This window comes from Podarcis vaucheri (assembly GCF_965113315.1).
Source record: "Podarcis vaucheri genome assembly, chromosome: 9".
Taxonomy (NCBI): Eukaryota; Metazoa; Chordata; class Lepidosauria; order Squamata; family Lacertidae; genus Podarcis; species Podarcis vaucheri.
In genome coordinates, this window is record NC_138767.1 from 77688539 (window position 1) to 77712147 (window position 23609).

Sequence of the window (23609 nt, forward strand, 5' to 3'; positions counted from 1 at the left end):
TCTGCACAACACAAAAAACAGTATGCTTAATGTTTTAGACTGCTATAGAGAAAAGGTTATTCAGAGCCAAGATTCAGTATTACAGCAGCTGCAAGGAGTTGCCAAGGAAAAGTGGAATTACATTAAGTGGGAATGGGATTTCAGTTCAAGGGTAAGCCTCACTCAACTAAATGGGACTTCAAAAAGTAGCTAGCAACAACAGCCTAGGGCAGGCATAGGCAAACTCCGGCCCTCCAGATATTTGGGACTACAATTCCCATCATCCATAACTAACAGGACCAGTGGTCAGGAATGATGGGAATTGTAGTCCCAAAACATCTGGAGGGCCGAGTTTGCCTATGCCTGCCCTAGGGCCACCTGTAGGGTTGTAGGGGCTACCATGTCTCCAATTTCATGCACTTAGTGAAAAAAAAAAAGGATGGCTGTTTTGGTTTCTCAATGCAAATGAGGTCCAGATTAGGTCTATACTAGGGGCAGATCCAGATCAATGAATCAGGGCCCAAATTAGATGGATGGGCGTGTCTTGTACAGCTGTAATTTAAGTGCTACAATTGTTTCCACAGATACTACAGTAGGAGTTTTTGGCACGGGTCAAACACTTCATTTACGTACAGAAACCTCAGGTTTAATCTTAAAACAACTGAATTCAAAAAAGGTTCAGGAAGCAGACCCTGTCTGCCCTTGACCCTGGAGAGCAATTACTAGCTAGTGCTGACTTCTGAGTAATACTGAACTATTATACTTCCCCCCAGAAAACCAACCTATTAAGACATCGTAACTGTTGGCTGTAGCAGGCTGATGCTTTGGCACAATATGAAGCAACATCAAGGCACAATAGGAAGCCACCTTAAATGTCAACCTGTTCAGGTTTTCCTATATCAAATTGCAACTGTAGACCAAAATCTGGTTGACTTTCTACTCTAGTTTTAACTCTTAAAACAATCAAATTCCAATAAAAGATGAAAATATTTTTTAAAAAAACAAACAAACCCCAAACAGGAGTGTTAATCCAGAATAGTGAGAACTATTGGTGGATGACTGTTGCTAGGCTTAAATTCACAGAACTGGCAGCACAGTTCCCTCACAGAACAGGAAACGGGACTTCTCTAACCACTTTCTTGGGAGTAAGCCCCACTGAATTAATAGAATTAAATAGATTACTTCTGAGTGGATCATGATTTAGACTGCACTGTGTCTCATGCTTTCACACCATACTGAATGATCGACCAAATCTAAGCGTGCCTCACGTTCACATATCCCATGTGGTAAGGCAGAAGTTCCTCCCTTCAAGTGATTTGTTGCAAGCATGAAAAGTCTTCCCGTTATCCCTGAAGCTTAATCTGGAATATTTATGTAAAGAATATAAAATACACTTCTTGTAAACAGAGCCAGAATCATCATTATGCAAAAAAACAAAATAAACCTGGTTACGTTAGAAACATGAAGGTATGAACATGATGTGTTTCAGCTTACTGCCACCTATAGCTAACTGTAGGATATACCTGTACACACTTTTCCAGCTTGCAACTTAAGCCTTTGGTTTAAAGAAACAACTATTGCCCTTGGCAACCTGTTAAGACTCAGGTTTTGGCATCAATATACAAAACATACAGATCTACTTGAGCTCAATAGCAAAGTATCAAGGAAATGTTGTACTGCTTTCCAAACAGTGCATTACCAGGAAATCATTTGCAAGCATTTGCATAGCGAGCTGATGATTTCCATTATTTCCTACGGGAACATTTATAATCTGTGATTTGTCCAGTCTCTGCCTCCCCCCCCCCCTGTGCTTTTTCCAGAAATGGCTGCAGCCAACCAGCAAAACACAAGTAAGGAGGTGGGCAAACTCTGGCTGTTTGGATATCTGAATCAGCTGTTTTTGTACCATGGTTTGGGCATAATTCTTTGTGTTTGGATAATTGAATTTGCAGATGAGTGTTGCCATAGCGGGACCTATGTGTGCTTCAAATCTGGCAGACAAATCAACAGTAAATATATTATTTAGAAAACGTATTTCAAGGATAGTATACGTTTGCATGTGTGTGTGCATGTACAGACAAAACACATTCAACAAAATTTATGCAGCATGTCTAGTGCAAGTCTGTAGATATTGTTTCATTTCCTTCTTTAAACGCTTTCTGCCAAAGCAAACAACCCTTTTCCACCACTGTGCACTCTCTTGCAGAACAGGAAATGTATCTGACCATTTTTTATGGCAAAGGTATTGTTTGCTGAAAGGCAGTAGCTGAGGTTTCTTCTCCAGGGCTCTTTGCCACAGTGCAGCAGAAATAACATGTGCTCAAAATCTGTGCACTTCATCATATGCAAAGGCCAGAGGTGCCACAAAATGTTTCTTAGCTCAGCCGCCTAAGGGCCTGATTTCCAATGTTTCTTGGAAAATGGTAGCCAGGGTTGCTTGTTACTCTCTCCTTTGCTTTTGAATGTATCCAAGGAGAATGAAGGGAAGGAGGAATGAAAAGGCACAGACTGTGAAACAAACTTCAGCTCCTGCCAGCCAGTATACTGGAAAGAAAGGAGAAAAACAGCATTTAAGAATATTGTTAATCCGGAAAAAGCGAGAACTTTCCTAAAGTGGCCTCCACAAAACAGTTTGTACCAAACTGAGTGAGAAGAGCTCTGCCTTTCCCAGAAGATGCAGCTTTTCCTCACCAGAATTAAATATTACCTGGACTGGAATTTTTGAACGGAAAGCAGAACCCTCTGCTCCTATCCAACGATATCAACAGACTGGCAGCAGTCAGGGCCCAATAAAAAATAACCACATTTGCCCAAGACGGCAGGTGTCACAAAATGCTCCAGGAACTCTGCCATGAGGAAAGCCTCATGGATGGGGAAGGGGCGAGGATGTGACTCAGCTCCACAAACGTTTTGCTGCAGGTCTGTTTGCTTTTCTGAGGCTCTGTGCCTGGCGCAAGCTATAGGGAGGCTCCTGTGAGGTAACCGGGGTTCAAAACTCTGCTTCTCTCTAGTCAGCAAGTGCTATAGGAAGGTCAGTTCCTGGGGGAGCCTCAAATGCTTCCTTTTCCAAAACAGAGCTAGTTTAAGTCAAAGCACACACAGAAACATCTACAGCATGCCCACAGTGAGATAAAAACCTTACCTTTTCCCCATAGAATTTCCCTGGAAGAATACCCAAATTGATTTTTAAAGCTCCTAAGTTCAAAAAGCATTTGGAGACTGGACTTTGACCAGCAGCATTTCCCCTTTTAAAAAGCTCTTATCCAAAAGATGCTTCTTAAACCTAATGGTGGGAAGGGAAGGTTGAGTGAGGGGCTGAAGAGTCCCCACAACAAACAAAAACTGGAGCAAGGGCAAAGCGACCTGCAACAACCTGAAGGCAGGCATTTTTCTAGTTTTAGACGTTAGAAGGGAGAGGGAGAGATGCAAGTTTCTAATTTTAGCTGGCTGCCAAGACTATCTTGTGATGCAAATTACAAACAAAATGTGGGGTGCATGGATGCACTTCTCTGTATCACAGCCACGCTTCGTAGTATCGAGGAAAATGCATGTTGCTATTGCAGCCTTTCCTGAAAAAAGCATGAAAACAGGAATCCTACCATAGCTGAAACACTTTCCATGATATGCAGTGTGAGGTTCAATTTTCTCCCTGGTGAAATCCATTTAGAACAATATATTGTTTCTGTTACCGACAAGGGTAATAGTGAGCACACGCATACATGCACAATTACCTGTTGCTGACACAATTGGTCCAAAAGCTCTTGCGAGGGCCCCCAGACTCCTTAAGATTCCCATTAGGGTTCCCTTTTGGCTGGCTAACCCTATGAAAGAAAGAACCATCATCATTTACTACTTGTCAGTTTTTTTACTTCTTGGCTTTCCCTACCAAGGCAAAACACTTAGAGCCCAGCACTATAAAACATCTGAGAAATAAAATGATAAAGGATTGGGTCTTTAAGAGGGAACCGTGCATCCTTATCCCGAGGCCCTGGTTAGAAAGAGCAGATCCACTGCCTCCTGAGAGTTATTGAGGCTGGAACTATGCATTGGTCAGCAGATCCAGATTTGAGAGCTCAAACAAAATGGCTGCAAAGTAGTGGAGTCAAGGAAGGAGTTATGTGGCAGGGAGGTAGCAGGAGTATCTGTGCGTTTGCCATGATGTCTCAGACTAAAAAGCTTCATCTACTTCTTACATTTAGACAGCTGTCCATTGACGACAATGCCCTGGATGGCTTACAAACAAAAGAAACAACCCCAGCTACCGAGCAACACTTTCAACGTAACCCAACTCCTTCAGTTATTCAAATAATGAGAACAAGTCTGCACTGTCAAACCCAGTGAGCACTCTAACTATCTCCATTTCATTCTTGTCCCTTTAATCTTGTATTTTTAGGTGCAACTGGAGTAATAGTGTTAGAAGTTCTTCTCAACTCTGCCTTTATGAGAAACAAGGAGAGTTGTTCAGGCAAGTTTACCACCAACATGTGAGGCCTAAATCCCACAATCTTGAGTGTGCTTCGCTGCTAAAACTCAGCATCAAAACTACATTTCCATACCTCCCTGAGGTATATTTTATTCGCCAGTTAACCGGCAGAGGAATGTTGAGCAAATCCTTGGGTTAGAGGACAGAGTTTCTACTTAGCCATTCTTGGTCATTCCTACCATTACTTTGAACTGATTGTCTTTATCTTCCCTTGTGCTCATACAACATGTGAAAATAGGGCAATAGTTTCCACCTGCAAAAATGTATTATTTTATTTAGAGATCATTTTGTGGGCTCTAGTGTAAGGTATCTATAGTCCCTAGCACCATATAGGAATAAGCACTCTATAAAAACTTGGCATGCCCCAGTCAGTAATAAGCCGTTTGAAGTCCCACATTTCTTAATGGGAGAGTTAAACAGATCCTTCACTCATTTCCCAAAAAATTAATGGTATTTTGAGTGTTTGCATTTGTCTGAACCACACCTACTGTCCTTACTGTGTGCTGTACAAAACAGAGCAGGAGCCAACGCCAAGTGGAATCAATTTCCAACTCTGTGTTTAATCTATCTCCAACTATGAGGCAAAAGAATCTGACAGCAGCCTGGCTTTAAAGATTCAACACACAGTTAAAAGAGCAAGCAAAAAACTCCTTAGAGAAGGGCTCTGCCCGTTACAAGAGTAAACAGCCACGTACCATATCCAGACACCACTGTAGACAAACAAGGAACAACCGTAGCAGCAGCTGGAAGTAATTGAATAACAGGTTAGAAAATGATTAAACAAGTGAGAATGCAAATGTGTTAACAATGGATGGCAGGAGGAGAAGGTTTAATTCTGCATGGGCTACGATCCAGTTCCCAGTGGGAAACAAGATTCCATAGCCAAAACAGCAGGATCGAATCGCTGCTCATCACTTGAATGGGGATTAAACCCTATGCAAAAGTGTCATTTGAAGTCGTTCTCATACACACGCTGCACAAAGAGGCTTTTGCAAAGGCTTTAAAACAGCTCCTCCACTCCTGTTTGCTCATACAGGAGCACAGAGACTGCCTTAATTAAAGCAGTCTGCCAAACTGCTCTCTGAATCAGCTTCCCCCCACCCCCTTTAAACACTGCTGGAGTGATGAATTCAGAATTTAAGTCCTAATGACAATTTAGGGTGAGGTTTTCCCCCTGAAAGTGCTGGTCAGGCAGATGCTAGTCATACCAAAAACTATCCCTTACTTCAGGCATTCCCAAACTCTGCCCTCCAGATGTTTTGGGACTACAACTCCCATCATCCCTAGCTAGCAGGACCAGTGGTCAGGGATGATGGGAATTGTAGTCCCAAAACATCTGGAGGGCCGAGTCTGGGGATGCCTGCCTTAGTTGATCATGCTGGTAGATCCCGAACAAATGCCTTCCAGGAGCCTCAGGAGAAAACAGGAATGTCCATACTGTGGCTTTCTATCTGCAAGCCTCCCGGAGGGCATTCTAACTCTTGCTCTTTTTCAGGACTGGCATCATGGAATCACAGAATTGTCCAAATGGAAGGGACCCTGAGGGTCATCCAGTCCAACCCCCCCGTGGTGCAGGAAATGGGAGGTGGCTGGTCCTTCAGGCTTCTGCCTTTAAGTGAACACGGGGAGGAGTTTGTTGGGACACTTCCAGTGCTCAAGCCTTCCCCTCAGCAATATTTTTCCACAAGCACGATAAAAGAGCTCCTGTTGCCAGATGGCCTTTCTGTATTTGCAGCAAAGGAGCAGAGGGGCTCCTCAAGCTTTCCAGGCTGATCTATGAGGTCAGCACACCCCCTTCCTCTGGAGAAAAAGCCAAAGATGAGGATCCAGAGGAAGGAGCCATCAAAACGTGATGGAATCCCTTCCAGTCAGAGAACAGAAATTTCCAGTAAGGCCTTTCTTTTGGAAAATACCTTGCTGGTCTTTTGCAGAGCTTTGCAGTAATTGCAATTCAGGGATTAAGTTGCAAAGAAAAGACTGGTCCATCTCCTCAGCAGTCAACTGGGAAGCTGAGCATCCTCTAGGTTCAAGAGTCCTTGCCTTAACTCATGGGTAGGCAAACTAAGGCCCGGGGGCCGGATCCAGCCCAATCACCTTCTAAATCCGGCCTGCAGACGGTCCGGGAATCAGCGTGTTTTTACCTGAGTAGAATGTGTCATTTTATTTAAAATGCATCTGTGGGTTATTTGTGGGGCATAGGAATTCGTTCATTTCTAATTTTTTTCAAAATATAGTCCGGCCCTCCACAAGGTCTGAGGGACAGTGGACCGGCCCCCTGCTGAAAAAATATGCTGACCCCTGCGCTTAACTGAACTCAAGCCCTGATTGGACAGCCTGGACTATGCAACTTTCCTCTGCCTGTAGATGTCTATTTTGTATTTAAACAGCAGTCGGGGACATCACATTTCTTTTTTGGAAAAGCATGCTAAGCCAGGATTATTGACAATTTAGATATCCTCTTCAGCCCCTAGAGGGAGGCTGGAAAGATCAACCATAAGCTGAGGCAACACAAGTTAATGAAGTGTTTAAACATCACCATGGCAACTTCTATCATGTCATTAGCATTAAAATAAACTCGGAAGGACAGCTCCTTCAAGATTGATAAGCAACAAAGGCACTTTGGAAACCTAAATCCATTCTGCATTAATGAACTCAAGAAATCTATGGAGCCAATTTCGCTTTGCTTTAGCGCCTGAAAAGATTTGTTTGAGAAGCTCACCAAAGGAGTAAAACAACAGTCCCGTGCCCAGGAGGATCATATTAGAACTCCAGCCAACAAAAAGGAAACCAAGAGCCGACACCATTATTGCCTGTCAAAAAGAAAAGGGGGCAAAGTGAGAAAGTTCATGGTTTTACAGTACACAAACTCTAGTGAAAACTCAAATCTTCTTCTCCTGGGCCTGCCCTACTCTGAGAGCAGTTCGGCTCCCGCTCTGTCTTCTGCTTCAACTATTGAGATGCAGGCATCTGCTCACCTTGAAACAGCCCTGGCTGGTTCCCAGGAACATGGCAACATTCGGATGAGGCAAGTGGGGAGTCAATGGCCACCTTCATCCTTTCCCTTCTCCTTTCTTGCCCCCCCCCCGCCTGCCACAAAAGCCCCTTGCACTGAGAAATTCAAGAGCTCTCCTGCGTTAAGGGGAAGGAAAACCAAAGAGCTCTGTAGTAAGGGTGATTCCATGACAATGTCAACCTATAGACCCATTTTTCATTTTCATATAGTTATTTTCATAGTTAACGTGCTCTATATCATTTCAAAGATAATTTCCTCAAGTTTAACAGTTTTTCAAAATGGCATTTTACATGTGAGTAAAATGACCAGAAGTGTGGCATGCAAGATGACTCAGAATTTCTCTAGGCTTTTCCCCCCCTAAAGATCTCTGCAAGCAAATAGAGAATAGGATAATGAGCCTTTATTTTATTGGTTTTCTTTTCTCATTTGGCGAATTGACAAGAAATTTTATGCTAGGAACAAAATAGTTGGTTTGGAATGATTTGTTTGATGGTGGAATTGGGCACCATCACCAACAGAAACTGCACTTTAAAGACCATTTTATATCCACTTCATAGCCCCAAAGCCAATCTCTCTCTCTCTTTCTCTCTCATTATTATGGTCTACTGAACACTGACCTTCTCCAACATGAACAAATGCTTTGTGTACTCTCTCACAAAAGGAAGGAGAGAAATCAACAGGATATATTACAAGTTAAATGACAGAAGACACATTTCCTGAAAATTCTTCAAGTATGCATGAAGCAAAAGAAAGTACAAAAAAGACTACTACTTCAAATGGAAAACAAGCCCCACCCTTTTTACAGTCTTCACTTCGTTTCCTGGCTCAATTTGGCGAGTGTAACCTCCTTGGATCATAGCCATCGTAATTCCAATGAAGAAAAACATCTTCCCTTGTTCCAGACTAAGAGAAAACAGGAAAAAGTTATTTTCTTCTCCATGTCCAAAGTCCCAAAATTAACATGGCTGGCAGCTGTGATATTTTAAGGAATATATACTGTGGATATTTGGGCATGTTCCCTAACTAACCAGTTTAGTAATTCTGACACAGCCCTCTTAGGGGCAAAGTAGTTTAGCTTGATTTGCAGTTATGTTTGTTAGTAGTAGTTAGTTCTACCCAGTCAGTAACTAGAAGAAACCTTGCCATAAAGCATTCAATCTCCCCTCTACAGGAGGCTTCTAAAATTATTACAGGAACATACAGGGATGTTGGAGGGGTGGCCCAGGGGGTCCAATTCCCAGGACTTTGACAGCATACCTCAGTTCTTTTGCCCTTCCTCTCCTTTTTAATCTTAAATATATTAGGATAGCCAGCTGCCCTGCAAGGTGTACTGCTGCTAAGTCCCACACCTGGCTAACCAGACACCTTAATTTCTCAGGGGCATTTCTACATATAAATGAGCAAATGCAAATTTATTTAATGGGCTGAGTCCTTAAGTACCTGGCAACACCTATGTGTTGCCGGGGTGATGGTGGATGAAATCTGACTCCATTCACATTTTTATAATGAAAAACATTTAAGTGTCTGGGCAACTCTTGATCATTACAAACCAAATTGCCTCTCAGGAATGACCTCTGGTCACCAAAACATCTCCACATTCAGAAATGAAAAGCTGCCTCCAGCTTCTGGTGTCCCTGCAAAAGGGAAGGCTTCTTGGGCACTAATGACACGGAATCAGTTACCAACAATGAATCCTAAAAAACTAAGCTCTCAAAAATCACACAGTAATGAGGACAGTCTGGGAATATTCTTGTCTTTGGGAGGGGGTTACGTTTGTATGTCATATGTTTGTTGACATTGTTAAAATTTGCAAAAATCAATTAACAAATTGTAATCATATGATAGAAACGGAGGGAAACAAAAGATATGAGAGAACCAGCGTTAGCACTGAGCAGCTGCCAGGCCCCACGTTCCCTAGCAGGGCCCATGAGCACCGGCAGCTGCCTGGGCCCCCCCCCCCGCCCCGCCAGGAGTGGACTTATCTGGGATCAGGGCCTGTGTTGGGAAAGTGCCTGCCATGTTATAATTTAACACAATGCATGACGCAGTGTTGCACTAGCACACTGTAGGGAATTGGAGAGGCAGGCAGCCTCCCAGACTTAGCTGCCACATACACCTGGGTCCGCAGCAGAGCACCTTGACAGGAGATCTCTCAGACCTGGTGAATGCCGTCTCTACGTTCCAAAAGAGCGCAAGCATGAGTTCAAATCCCTGCTCAATCATGAAACTTGGTGACTGGCCTTTGGAAGCAACTCTCTCAGCCTAACAGAGGTGCAGAGAGGCTAAATTAGGCAGAGGCAAACTCGGCCCTCCAGATGTTTTGAGACTACAATTCCCATCATCCCTGACCACTGGTCCTGTTAGCTAGGGATGATGGGAGTTGTAGTCCCAAAACATCTGGAGGGCCAAGCTTGCCTATGCCTGAGCTAAATTGTCAGACATATCCTTGATGGAAGAGCATGATTCAAATGTATCAAGGAAATAGGTAAGTAAAATGGTTATAGGAATGTTCACTCATATGAGAGGGGACTGCCGGCTGAGTTCCCACTTTGGGTGATTTATGCAAGCTGACGGGACAAATATTTCCAGAGAAAATGGCCTGCAACACTAGATGAGTTTTCTCAACCAGAGCCTACATTATGGGGTGGATTGGAGTGCGAATGACATCTTATACTGTAATTAAACACAGAGGTCATCTGAGTAAACACCATGACAGAACTTTTTTTATACTGATGTCTCGTGAGGCTCACTATTTTGACAAATAAAATAAGTATCATGCGAAATACCTGCTGAATTGGAAGTGTTGATGGACAAGAAAGCTCAGAGTGTATTCCAGACCAGAAAACAGGAAAAGATACAGGAAGTACACCAGGCCGAGGATCTTGAGATCTGTTACAAAACACCACCATCAAATTCCATTCTTAAGAACAAGTACAAAAGTAAACATACCAACAGAATGGCCATACCAACAGAATCAAAACCTTCAAAAAAGCAGCTCTAGACTTTGCAAATCTCAGATGGGGCTCTGGCTCCAGCTGTGGAAGACTAAAAGCTGTTACAACACACAAATCCAGTGCAGATGGAATACTGGCTCCTTGCATATACACACTGCTTCCAGCCCCTTCCTCCTCTGTCCCCTTCCTGACCTTTCCATGCCTTAGGTAATCTCTGCTGGCCCACCGGACAGGCACCCACTCTTGCACCCAAGGCGTTTTGACTATACAGTGGTGCCTCGCAAGACGAAATTAATTCGTTCCGCAAGTTTTTTCTTCTTGCGAGTTTTTCGTCTTGCGAAGCACAGTTTCCCATAGGAATGCATTGAAAATCAAGTGTTCGCTGCCGCCCGCCAGCATTTTAAGATCGCCCGGGACAGCGGAGAAGTCTCCGCTGTCCCGGGAAGGCAGGCGCGGGGGGGAGCAAAGACTTTTGTCCAGGACCTCTTCTGAAGGCCGGCGGTGGGCGAAAGTCTTTGCTCCTGACCGCCAGCATTTTAAAAGAGGTCCCCAGAGATTTCCCTATGGGCTTTCTTCTTGCGAAGCAAGCCCATAGGGAAATTTGTCTTGCGGAACGACTCAAAAACGGAAAACTCTTTCGTCTTGCGAGTTTTTCGTTTTGCGAGGCACCACTGTACGTGATTTCGGTGTCATGCACTATCCCTGGAACGTAACCCCTGCGTAAGAGGATATTAATTAGATGCTGTACCTTGATATGTCTTAGAAATGGCATAAATATGTTTTAAACAAATACATTTTAAAAGATGGTGAGATAAGATGCTTTCTCTGTAAAAGTATTGAAAGCTTCAGTACTTGACTAATCCTACTATGCAGTTGTGGTAAGAAAAATACCGGTGTGATTACTAGTTCAGAGTAAATGTGCTTTTTCCTGGAATTGTGTTGTGTTTTTTTTTTAAAAAAAAAACAACCTATTTCTATTGCACTCCATGTTTCATTCCACATGTCAGAGAGTATATTTTCATGTTACTAACAGAACGCAGAGACCTTACGCACTCAAAGCATATCTCTGCAATCCTTCTTTCATGCTATGTGCTGCATAAACTCAAGCCAGTATGCTCACTGGGAGGACTGCCAAATCTCAAGCAAAAGTGCAGATATGCAAATATATTCAGGAAAGGGCTAAGCCTCATTGTGAAGAAAGACAACACAACATTTTGCAACATCAGGGTTGGCGCAAAGGAGAAAAAGGTAGTGGATTTTGACATGCACAGGCAACTTCATAATAAAAGGAAGAACAAAAAGCTCAAGGACTTGCTCTCTTTTGAAGAGGTTTCCATATTTTGGCTGACGGCAGAGAACTGGAACAGAGCCCGAGGACTAATCAGGCCAGCTGCTGACTGGAATCCCGACATAATGGAGGACACCTAACATAACAAGGAGAAGGAAAGAATGGAGTCTGAAGGGGCTGTGACTGAGCTGCTTTGTGTGCCACACAAAACCAGGACTAAAGTGCTTCCTGCATGAGCAAGACCAGGGGTAGGCAACCTAAAGACCAGGGGCCGGATCTGGCCCAATCGCCTTCTCAGTTCGGCCCTCGGACGGTCTGGGAATCAGCATTTTTACATGGGGAGAATGTGTCCTTTTATTTAAAGTGCATCTCTGGGTTATTTGGGGGGCATAGGAATTCGTTGATTTATTCTCTCTTCAAAATATAGTCCTGCCCACCACATGGTCTGAGGGACAGTGGACCGGCCCACGGCTGAAAAAGGTTGCTGACCCCTGAGCAAGACCGACACTTCCACCCCATGTTGCTGCAAAAGCAGACTGTGGGAGTCTGCTCTGGCTGGGAATCTTAGGAGCCAAATTTTGAAAGTCCTGGGTTGTACAGGTATAAATAAATGGAAATTTATCTAACACATAAAGAGTACTGGGAAAGAGAGAAGGCTGCCTCATACTAATTGAGAGTTATATAGGGACTAATTTAGATAACCAGTTTCGTTTCATTTATTCCTTGGTATTCTATTATGCTATATAATTCTTGCTATCATTTATTGTTTTGAGTGTACTGGTTAATGAAACAATAAAAATATTTTTTAAAAGCTTGGGTCTTAAAACAATTTTTACTTTTAAATTTTATTTTATGTCCTTTAATAGTTTTCCACTTTGGGACAACCCCACCAACGGTGCAGAAAGCTTCATTTTTATTTTGAAAAATCTCTCTCCCATTTTGTCCTGGTTTATAGATCTAGTTTGTGATAGTATAACATTTGATATTTATTTTCACACATTTTTCTTTTAAAGTTGCATAGACCAAATCAGAATTTTATCTGTTACCCACATTGTTCTAAGTTCAGTTGGTGATCTCAAACAACCATTTCCCAATTCTGCTTGTACAATGCACTCTAAGTATTTGTTTTAAAATGACACTATAGCTACATCCAGTTATTTTCATCATATGTAGAGGAAAGGAATAGCAAGGGAGAGAGACTCTTCCAGCTTCTGCATGCTATCCGGGAGATCTGAAACAAACAACTATGCATGTAGAGTTCTCTGGGCCTCCGGTGCAATTCTGAGTCCACTGAACCCAATGGGACTTATGTCAAAGTATCCCTGCACAAAACTGTGCTATAAAGCAGGTTTAAGGAGTCTTTAGGGTACAATGTTATACCCTCTTACCTGGGAATAAGCCCCACTGGATTTGAGGGACTTGTTCCGGAGTGGACCATGTAAATGTGCTGTTAATATCCCAGATTCAGGGGTTGTGGTGGCTGAGAGATTCCAGATTCAAGTGACTATACTTCTCTAGCAATGGCTTTTTGGAATTAGTCTAGCTTTCCTTTTCCTGTATCTACACCAGGGCTGACGAAATGTCAGAGCAGCAAAGGGTCCCTCGGCAAATGAAGGTGCATAGTGACCAAGGTCAACCAACTTTGACACCTGAAGCAGAAAAATCCCACAGTCCTCTGTCTTCCTCCCTAACAGTAGGCAATACACCATCCATCTGGCAGCTGCTTCGCTTTGCTAATGGTTAGAGCTGACGCCCACCATCTGACACCACACAAACACGCACTCACACACAGCCACTCGCTCACTTCCAAGGCCTAAACCATGTTTGTTAATCATTTCTCTCAACGTGTGCCTTTTCTGTCCAGAATTAAAGTAACACGACACTTGATAATTTCTTAGCACTAAAAAGCCAAGTAGCTCAAAGCAGCTCTTGGAAGGATCAAGATTAATTAAAAAACTATCTTAAGCATTTGCAAAATTAATGGAGAACCATTAAAATCGTATTTGCTACTTTGACTTTAGTGACTTGGACCACTTAACCCAGTCCGCCTTTGCCATCCATATCCCATGCTCCAACTAGGGCAATAAAGATAGCATTACCTGGTGGTTTGGCTGCTAGACTAGAACTTGGGAGACCAGACTTTGGATCTCTTCTCTGCCATGAAGCTCATGGGGTGACCGTGGACTTACTCTCTCTTAGCCTAACCTATCTCAAGTTTTCTTGTGGTGATTAAATGGGAAGGGGGGGGACTGTACTCTTTGGAGGGGAGATGGGACTTGAATGCAGTAAATAAATTCTGCCCTTGAGGACTATGTGTTCTTCTGCATTTCTTGTGCAATTCCACTTAATGGAACATAAGGAAGATCACTTGCCACTTGCCAGTAACAAGCATACATGGAGCTCCAGACCCGTTTTGAAACTATAAAGCAGAGTGAGACAATTTATTTGGGCCAGATTCTGCTTAAAAATGGAGGCACTGATGTTCTGTTAAGAGCAAGATGGCGACTATCTATCTCTAGAACATGTTACCCGTTTTTCTTTGGGGAGTGTCTCTGGCAACAACATGAAGACGAAAGCCAAGTCAATCACTGCAAACATGACAGCAAACATAGCAGACCGAACATAGAAGATTTCTCCCTTCTCTTTTTCCATGGAGAGGTATGCTCCAAGCATAGGCCCAAAGGTAAAGCCCAGGGAGAAAGCAACGCCAATCATTGCCTAGGGAAACAAGGGTAATATTTAGTAACATTTCTCTCCTCCTTCAACTCTAATAGAGCTTCCAGAGCAGCAAATACGGACATGTACTATTTGAAACATAGACACCCATAATTCAATCATTTTTCATTCATTTTTCTCGATAATAACTTAATATTTTGTTACCAATACCAATTAAACTTTTTATTGCCCTAGCCATAGGCCATGGCATCATTCAGAAGGAGAACAAAAAACAACAACAACAATAACCATAAAAATCACTGGGCACAGACATACAATAAAACCACGGTCATGGCTACTAAAATTATTTGTTGCATTAAATAGAACAGAATAGCAGAAGATTCTCAGGTAAAATGTGCCAAATTAAATATCCAAATCCCCTTTGCAGTTGACTGCTACTTTGTCTAGTTCCTTCCTCCTGATCTTAGCTGCCAGTGCATAGAGTGCTACTTTATAAGTAACAAAGTCATCGGTGTCGCTCAGCAGCCATTTCACCCTTTCCACCCTATTCAAATGTGTTCCGTTCGTAAACAGGCGTTTTATAAATCGATCTGTTGAGTCTATATATAACGGGCACTGCAATAAATGGCACAGGTCCTCGACGCAGGGTTGTCCACACAGACAGAGTCTCTCTTCGTAATGTACTTTGCCGTACTGTCCAACAAACACCGCCGAGGGCATCGACTGGAATCGTAGTTCTGTAAAAGCGATTCTTAGTACGGCAAGTGGGAGCTTTGTCAGGTATCTGGCTCAGGCATGCTCCGTTTGATAAGCGGGAACCATGGTGAGCTCTTGGTAGAAGCAATCATGGCTAGATCCCTTTCTGCATCGGACCTAAAGAGACAGTCTCTTAGGTGCCTCTTATCCATCTTCAGGGTCACCTGAAGATCTTGTAATTGATATTGGGACAAGAGGCGTTGGACGCCAGCCTTCCAGCATTTGGTCTGTTCCTGTTCTGTGTAAGACAGGGATGTCCAACAGGTCGATTGGGATTGACTGGTCAATCCCCGGGAGGTTGCAGCCGATCGCTGTTGATCGCAGGCTCATTTTCTTTTGCTTTTGCCCAAGAGCACTCAGCCCCCGCCCCCTTCCCCTTGCCTGTATTTTCTCCTGATATCTGTAATGGAAGATGGAGAGTGACTAATCCCCTCCCCCTTAAAGGTAAAGGTACCCCTGCCCATACGGGCCAGTCGTGTCCGACTCTAGGGTTGTGCGCTCATCTCACTTAAGAGGCCGGGAGCCAGCGCTGTCCGGAGACACTTCCGGGTCACGTGGCCAGCGTGACGAAGCTGCTCTGGCGATCCAGCACCAGCGCAGCACACGGAAACGCCGTTTACCTTCCCGCTAGAAAGCGGCACCTATTTATCTACTTGCACTTAGGGGTGCTTTCGAACTGCTAGGTGGGCAGGAGCTGGGACCGAACGACGGGAGCGCACCCCGCCGCGGGGATTCGAACCACCGACCATACGATCGGCAGGTCCTAGGCACTGAGGTTTTACCCACAGCGCCACCCGCGTCCATCCCCCCTTAAAAGTCCCCCCCAAAAAATGGGACCCCAAAAACGGGCTTAAAATGGAGCATTTCACCTCCCTAAACAAAGTTCAACAACTTTGACCTGAACTCCTAAAAGGGGGGGTAGATAACTGTCATGTTTTAATTCTGAAAGTAGATCGCAGTCCCTCAGGAGTTGGCCACCCCTGGTGTAAGACATAGCGGGGCATCTTTCCTTCGAAAAAGATTGAAGTCTTTTCACATATTTAGGCACAGGTAATCAATTCTAGCCTGCATTGTTGTCACATCAGCTTCAGCACGAAGAAGAGCAGCTGGGGTTCCGTTGGGGAACAAGAGCACTTTCCTGAGAAATTTGTTCTTAATATTTTGTTGGTTTCATTGGGGAAAGTATGCACTTTGCACAAATGCAACACATATTAAGATATTTTAAGTTGTACTGATAAAGCTTATACAGTGGTACCTTGGGTTAAGAACTTAATTCGTTCCGGAGGTCTGTTCTTAACCTGAAACTGTTCTTAACCTGAAGCACCACTTTAGCTAATGGGGCCTCCCGCTGTGCCGCCAGAGCACAATTTCTGTTCTCATCCTGAAGCAAAGTTCTTAACCCAAGGTACTATTTCTGGGGTAGCAGAGTCTGTAACCTGAAGCGTCTGTAACCTGAAGCATCTGTAACCTGAGGTACCACTGTATATTGTGTAAGCTGTCTTGAGGGCATAGGCGCCAGCTCCTTAGGGCTGAAGACACCTCAGCCCCCTCAACATTGTTTAGCAGGGGGCTCAGCTCCCCTAATATTGGGGGAGCGGAGGAGGCCGAATGCCAAGCTGGGCCCAGTTTCTTGGTGTGGGGCGTGAAGGGGAGCTGCGTCTTCTTCCCTGAGACAGAGCCAGGGCTGCCACCACGGCCACTACCTGTGCCTCCCCATACTCCCCTCACAGTCCCCAAACTTGCTCCAGAGGTTTGGGGGCAAAACTCCAGAACACATTTAGGCAGAGGGAGAAGAGGGAGAGGGTGTTCCGTTGTGCAGGCAGAAGTCCTTGCACTGTACTGGATACCACCTGGAATCTGCAATTTTTCTACTGGATAGAAAGAAGCATGAAGTTTAGGCTGAAGTCAGGTTGGACTGCGACTGGAGAATTCTAACCACCACCACCCCTTGGGATTCTGGGGGAAATGGCACCTAACATTGCTAGCCTAGTATTGGGCAAACAAAACGGGGGAATGGCCATGTTCATGTCACTGTTGCATCTCATCCCATCCCACTCTGTAGGCGGAACACATTCACGTCCATGTGGCTGATCAAAAATTAAACAGCAAAGATCCTGATCAAAGGCTCACACCAGGCCGTTAACTCACCATGCCTTTGCTTCGAGCTTTTGGACTCTGCAAGTCAGCAATTACTGCAGTGGAGAGGCTGACATTCCCTTTGCTTATTCCACCGAGAATTCTGGAGAAAATGAATAGCTCAAAGCTCCTGGAAATGGCCCACAAGGAATATGATGCTATCATACCAATCTACAGAAATAAGAAGGTACATACGTAATGAAAATAATGGTATTTAGAAAGCACAAGAAAATGTAAGCACTCCGCCTTGGACCTACACAGGGGAAGCTAAACTGAACCTAAACTAAAAAATGGGGGGAAACCTCATGTTTTCTCAAAAGAATACCGTTATTGGATTCTTTATTGAACCCAGTTTGGGAAGCTAAAGAGAAATTCCACGTTACTTATTCAGAATAAAAGTTTGATGAGGAAAAAAACCCTAGTACAATTACTGGCCATATGCAGACCAATTCATAAGCACATAAAAGCAGTATTGAAGAGAATTTTCACACACATTGGGGTTGTCCAAGCTTGTGTATTCAGCAATCTTCAAGCAGCAGAAATCATGAAGGTTATCTAAAACATCTCTGATGCTGCAAAGAATTGCAGCTTTTTCAGCTGGCATGGAAACCTTTCTCTTCTAGCCTAAAGGCAAGGCGATACACAGCTGTTTATTGTAAGATGGAATCAACAGCACTGCCAGGCTGAAGGGAGCCCAGGGAAAGATGCCTTTGAGAGCCGCCCCCCGCCCCGCCGCCCTTTGGACCACTCACTCATCCTACCCCCAATACTTGCTCTCATCCCCATCTCCTTCCTTCCTGCTACTTGATAAATTAGTCATTTTCTTCACTTCATTAAAAGGAATCAGGAAAGTTGCTATGTACTGGGGGGGGTGCATGTGCGCGCTTGTGTGTGAACAAATATATTCCTTCTCCTTTCTTTAAATGAAGAGTAAAGCACAGATTCTGGTGGCATGTGCAGAGGGCTGCAGCGGGGAGGAGAAGATGATGAGGTCTTGTAGGATTCTGCCCCAGAAATATCTATGGTTATAAGTTTGGGGCGGGGGACTGGGCTGTAAGCAAAGACCCTCTTAACCTCTGGATCCAGCAAGTGTGGAAATACAAGCCAGGCTGGCTTCCCATTGAGAGCCTGGGTGCAGGGCCATAAAGAGAACAAAGGAAAGGGCTCTGTGTGAGATGGCAAATGGGTGGGGCCTCCTCTCCCAAGTCGTGGTTAGATAGAAGCACAAACCCAGAATTGACAGCAGAGAGTTTTGGAGTGATGTGAAGAAGAAGAAGAAGAAGAAGAAGAAGAAGAAGAAGAAGAAGAAGAGTTTGGATTTGATATCCCGCTTTATCACTCCCCTTCAGGAGTCTCAAAGCGGCTAACATTCTCCTTTCTCTTCCTCCCCCACAACAAACCCTCTGTGAGGTGAGTGGGACTGAGAGACTTCAGAGAAGTGTGGCTGGCCCAAGGTCACCCAGCAGCTGCATGGGGAGGAGCGGAGACGCGAACCCGGTTCCCCAGATTACGTGACTACCGCTCTTAACCACTACACCACACCACTACACCACACTGAGCTAGAAGCAAAGCAGCAAAGTGGAGGGAGAGTCACAGCAATGTCTGATTTATGTTTGAATCCAAACCTGGGGTGTTGATACTGCAGACCCCCCCCATACCCATGGTAGGCTCAGGTTGTGTATACACACACACACCATATCCCATAAAGACCCCAGAGCCTCTCCTGTACCTCATCCTGAAGGAAACACAATCCCTGGTTAAGCGCCTGGAACCTCGCATTGCTTGGAGATTAGGATGGCGTGCAACAATGCTGTCAGAAGTGGGATTCGTGCTCCCTGAAGAACCTGTAAGCAAGAACCTGAGCCGAAATGGAGGAACGGCAGCATTCCTGGAGCAGCAAAGCCAGCAATGGATGGAGCGGCAAAACCAGTAGTTCAGCTGACAGCTGCAAGCAGAGTGTGTGAGAAGCCTCCGTGGAGAGGAAAGCGTGACTCCATGCGAGGCGAGGGCCCTGCCGGGTGAAATGCTACAGGGGGTTGAAAGCGGCCCAGGAGCCCCACTGGAAGAGATCCAGAGTGTGGATGGGCAGCTGAGGGCCTTGGACTTTGAAGAGATGCAGTCAGTAGCCAAGGACAAAACTTTGGAGAAGGGTGAGGTGGCTGGAGCTGAGGAGCTGCTGCTGATAGAGTTCTCCACTTGTGGAAGAGAGTAATAGGAGGTGCATGTGAATGTACAAAAAGAACAGCCTGTGCCAGAGGAAATGGTGATGTGTTCCTCAGTGGAGGAGAACACGTAGGAAAAGCTCAAGGCCTGTGTGCGCGCACCAGAGGAGCAGCCAGCTCATGCTGAATTGGCTGAGTTTTAAAAAACAACTATGATTTTGCCCTGCTTATTACCTGTGCAACTCAACCTTGCAAGATGAATTCAGCCTGACCAGAACTAATCCAGAAAATGTAATGGTTTGACTCACACAACACCCAGTGCACAATGGGAAAGGGATGCCTGGGTTTAGCCGGGGTTATGTAGACAGTGGTGTAGCATGGGTTGTCAGCACCCGGGGCAAGGCAAGTAATTTGTGCCCCCTAACCTGTGGATTTGCGCCCCCTAACCCTAACCCCCAGATGTTGCGCCCGGTGCAGCCCACCCCCCCTGCACCCCCCACGCTACGCCACTGTACGTAGATCACGTAACCGATCTACACTGCACATTCTTTAGTCCCGTCAACAGACATACCACAGTCAACAACATGATTGGCCGTCTCCCAAAGTAATCAGACGTGGCACCAGTAAGTGGAGAGGAGAAGAACTGAAGGATGGAAAATATGGAGCCAATCAGACCTGCAAAATATGGAAGATTAAAATGCAATATGGATCTGCCAGCATCAAGGTCAATCCTTCACAATCATGTTCACGTGTGAGCCATGCCACACGTTACATTTTGAAGGCTGCCATGGATCCTAAACATTTTGGGCCGTTGTCCTCAGGACCCACCTGAAAGCATCAGGAAGTATTTTCCATGCATGATTAAGATGGCTAAATTGCATTTAATGCCAGATTTATATGGTCCTGTGCTCCATGCAAACTGTGAGCAAACCTAAGACCTCCATACCTCCAAATAAGACACTGTTGTATTTCCTTTCAGAAGGCACTTGAACCACTTCACTGAACCAGTCCACCCCATGCTGCAGCGTCATGTAGAAACTATCCTGTGGAAGAAAACATGCATGGGAGAGATAAATTCAGGGGAGGACAGGGGAGCAACCATAGTCAGCCTGAGAGCTGCACACCACGTGCAATTATTCCGCAATTATTTTTTTCTAGTTCTTGTCATGTGCAAAAAGTAACCACAACCAATGTTTTTAGAAATACTTGCTTTAATAGACAGAAAGCCTTAACTGCCCTCAGACCTTAGCAGGCTCTGCAACATTTGGACTATTATTTAACACCTTAGTGGTTCAGAGACAGACAAGCCACTGGAAAGAAAGAGAATAGCTTAACCACCCTCTCACTCTCTCTCCGTTATTTATGCCACATCACAAGGGGAAGAAGGAACTAGTCACGTTCTGCTTTTACTAATCCTATGCTTCACATCCAATCAGAGTAATACAAGGGCTTCCTGCATTGCTTTCCTACAGTCAGCAACATGGAGCACAACAAAGGGTGAAGAACGAAACCAACCGTCACAAGTCTGAAATCTCCCCACTGTAAGATAACAAGAGCAGCTTTAAAAAAAACACTAACAGTTACTATTCGCTGCAGTATAACCATACCAGTTTAGAGTTACATCAAAACCTGTCTTAAGTTTTCACCTAAGACACGGATGTGCTAGAGCACTTACTATGAACTCTAAAGATTTATTGTTGCCTGAAAAGTTGTTGTTTTTAAGCAGTAACACATGCTCCATGAGCATTGCTGGTTCACTCAGATACCAAAACACTGAACCCAAACATTTCAAATTGCCCAGAGGTTACATAGAGGCATTGTCTGGTTTAGGCATCTGCATACAGTGGTACCTCGGGTTAAGTACTTAATTCGTTCCAGAGGTCCGTTCTTAACCCGAAACTGTTCTTAACCTGAAGCACCACTTTAGCTAATGGGGCCTCCTGCTAGTGCCGCGCCACCAGAGCACGATTTCTGTTCTCATCCTGAAGCAAAGTTCTTAACCCAAGGTAATATTTCTGGGGTAGCGGAGTCTGTAACCTGAAGCCTGTGTAACCCGAGGTACCACTGTATACAGAAGATAGGATGTTTGGCACACCAAAATTCCAGGTGGACCACTTTGGCACCTGGACTAAAGTGGTTCATTATTGTTAGAGCACACTCTTTGCAGAGATGTGAGTTTCAAGCACTGCCATAGCACAATCATGCCATGGTGGCATCCCATCATATTTTACATGTTTATCGCGAGTGTTTTGGGTAAATGTGGCTTAGGTCTTACTTACATTATTATTGCTGTAATGGTCAAGAATTGAAGGCAGGAGAGGCAGGATGAGGGTGAACCCCAACAAGTCTATGAGGAGTGCGATAAAAACAATGGTGATCACACGTGTAGAGCCCTCTTCAGTTCCCAGGGGCTCCTTGAAAGGCCTCCTGCTCTCTTGGCTTCCCCCCAGGGACATTGCCTCAGTGATCCTGCTCTGAAATACAAAGGGTGGGGGCGGTGGGGGAAGAAGGGGAGGAAGTGGATAACTTGCTGACTCATTCTCCCTTCATTGAAATTTTACTGCAATTTAAAAAAAAAAAAAGGTAGGAGGTAGTTTCCCTTGTTTATTTCCTTCTCCTGATCTATCCAATTGTGGATTAGTGACTCCATTTAAATCTCCCAGTAATATTATTTTTCCTTCCAAATACTGTATTCCAACATCTTCTGTTCAATCTTCTTGAAGAATTCCCTTTTATTCTGGTTAGGTGCATAAACTCCTGTTACATAAATTATTTCCCCTTGGTGTTTTAAGTATTAACAATCTACCATCTGGGTCTGCATATAGTAGTTCTGGCTCTAAGCACGGTTTAACATAAAACTACAGTACCACTCCTCTTTTTTTTTTAACTTAACCACAAAAAATCAAAATAAACACAGAGATATTAAAATTTAATATATCTGGCACAACAGCATCAAAAATATCAATACCTAAAATGAAACAGCTCCAATTCCCATTGTTGGGCTGGAACAAAAAGCCATGAATTTACAACGCAGCACCATGATCTTCCATTAATCAGGTGCTCTTCGAAGATGATGCTTTAGTTGGAAGTATTTGTCATAGCCTTTAGCAATCAAATAAGGTCTGATGTTGAATACAGGTGACTTTTAACTGCCGCAGGAAGAACAGTGAGCTCTCATCTGTATTTTAATAGGGGTTAAAAGTATACAAATGCTATTCTTTAGGGCAGTGATGGCCAAACTTGGCTCTCCAGCTGTTTTGGGACTACAACTCCCATCATCACTGCTTTAGGGTAAAACTTTTGAGTGTCCAAGGAGGTGGAACGGCCACTGTGCTCTAGTGAGGACTGAAACAGACACTCTCCTCTGAGATGAGGCTTTGTAGTAAGAGAGGCACCATCTAGCTGTAAAGGTTGAAATAGTTACAGAACAGACTTCCATGGGCAAGGTTATCAGCTGCAGAAAACTGATAAATGAGTGTGTTCTATCAAAAAGCAGATTGACAGAATGCACGTGAGACAGAAATTCAAAAGTATTAAGGACATGAAGCATACTCCATATTATCACTTTTTCCATATGTACAAATGAAGCTGCAAAAATGCATATTGTTCAAGGCATTTCTCACCGCATCCCCTTCCATGGTCTGCTGTGGTCTCACACTTGTAGCAGCCGCTGCCCTGAAGTGCTCATATCATCTGGTGGTACTGCTTAATGGTTTGGTTTTCTGTGGAATTTCTGAAATTGGTAAAAATGTCCAGGGGGTGGGAAAAAAAGCTCAACAACTTTACCGTATGGATTTTCACTTTTTGAAATATGGCAACCCGAGCTTTTATGGATGCATTTTTAAGACTGATACATTGTTTGGTTGCAGCTGCAATTACGTGTATGTGTTTTTTTCAAAAGCCACATTATAAGGAGGGTTGCTAATTTTCGAAAAGAAACCAAATCATGTATTTAACAGTGCCAAGTGATCTTAATTTCGCAGTACGATTTCAATCTATAGCATCAACTATCAGAGGCTGGGGAATTGGCCAACGAGGCGCGCGCCCTGCAAGGCTGCTTCCAGGGGCGGGAGCAGGACTGGAATGCAAAGAGGGGGGACCCTTCGGCATGGGGGGAGCCGGGGGGGGAGCAGGGCGGAAGGTGCCCCCCCAAATCAATACC

The 23609-nt window shown here is 44.3% G+C and overlaps 1 protein-coding gene across 1 annotated transcript; it reads right to left on the reverse strand.

Moving 5' to 3' along the window:
* Positions 1–2059: 2059 nt before the first annotated feature.
* MFSD10 (major facilitator superfamily domain containing 10) lies at positions 2060–23180 on the reverse strand. The gene is made up of 13 exons (XM_082238622.1): positions 23071–23180; positions 21727–21921; positions 20394–20490; positions 20019–20122; positions 17298–17456; positions 14247–14435; positions 11745–11853; positions 10262–10364; positions 8270–8378; positions 7182–7272; positions 5158–5205; positions 3711–3800; positions 2060–2523 (listed from the first exon to the last, which is right to left on the reverse strand). The coding sequence occupies exons 1-13, from the start codon at positions 23083–23085 to the stop codon at positions 2420–2422; spliced, it is 1413 nt and encodes a 470-aa protein (XP_082094748.1). The 5' UTR covers positions 23086–23180; the 3' UTR covers positions 2060–2419.
* Positions 23181–23609: the final 429 nt, after the last annotated feature.

Coding starts and splice junctions, on each gene's coding strand:
- MFSD10 (XM_082238622.1), bottom strand. Junction 11,854..14,246: donor CACTCCCCAAAGAAAAACGG/GTAACATGTTCT, acceptor TTGTTATGTTAG/GTGTCCTCCATTATGTCGGG. Junction 7,273..8,269: donor AAGTGAAGACTGTAAAAAGG/GTGGGGCTTGTT, acceptor TCTTTTTGACAG/GCAATAATGGTGTCGGCTCT.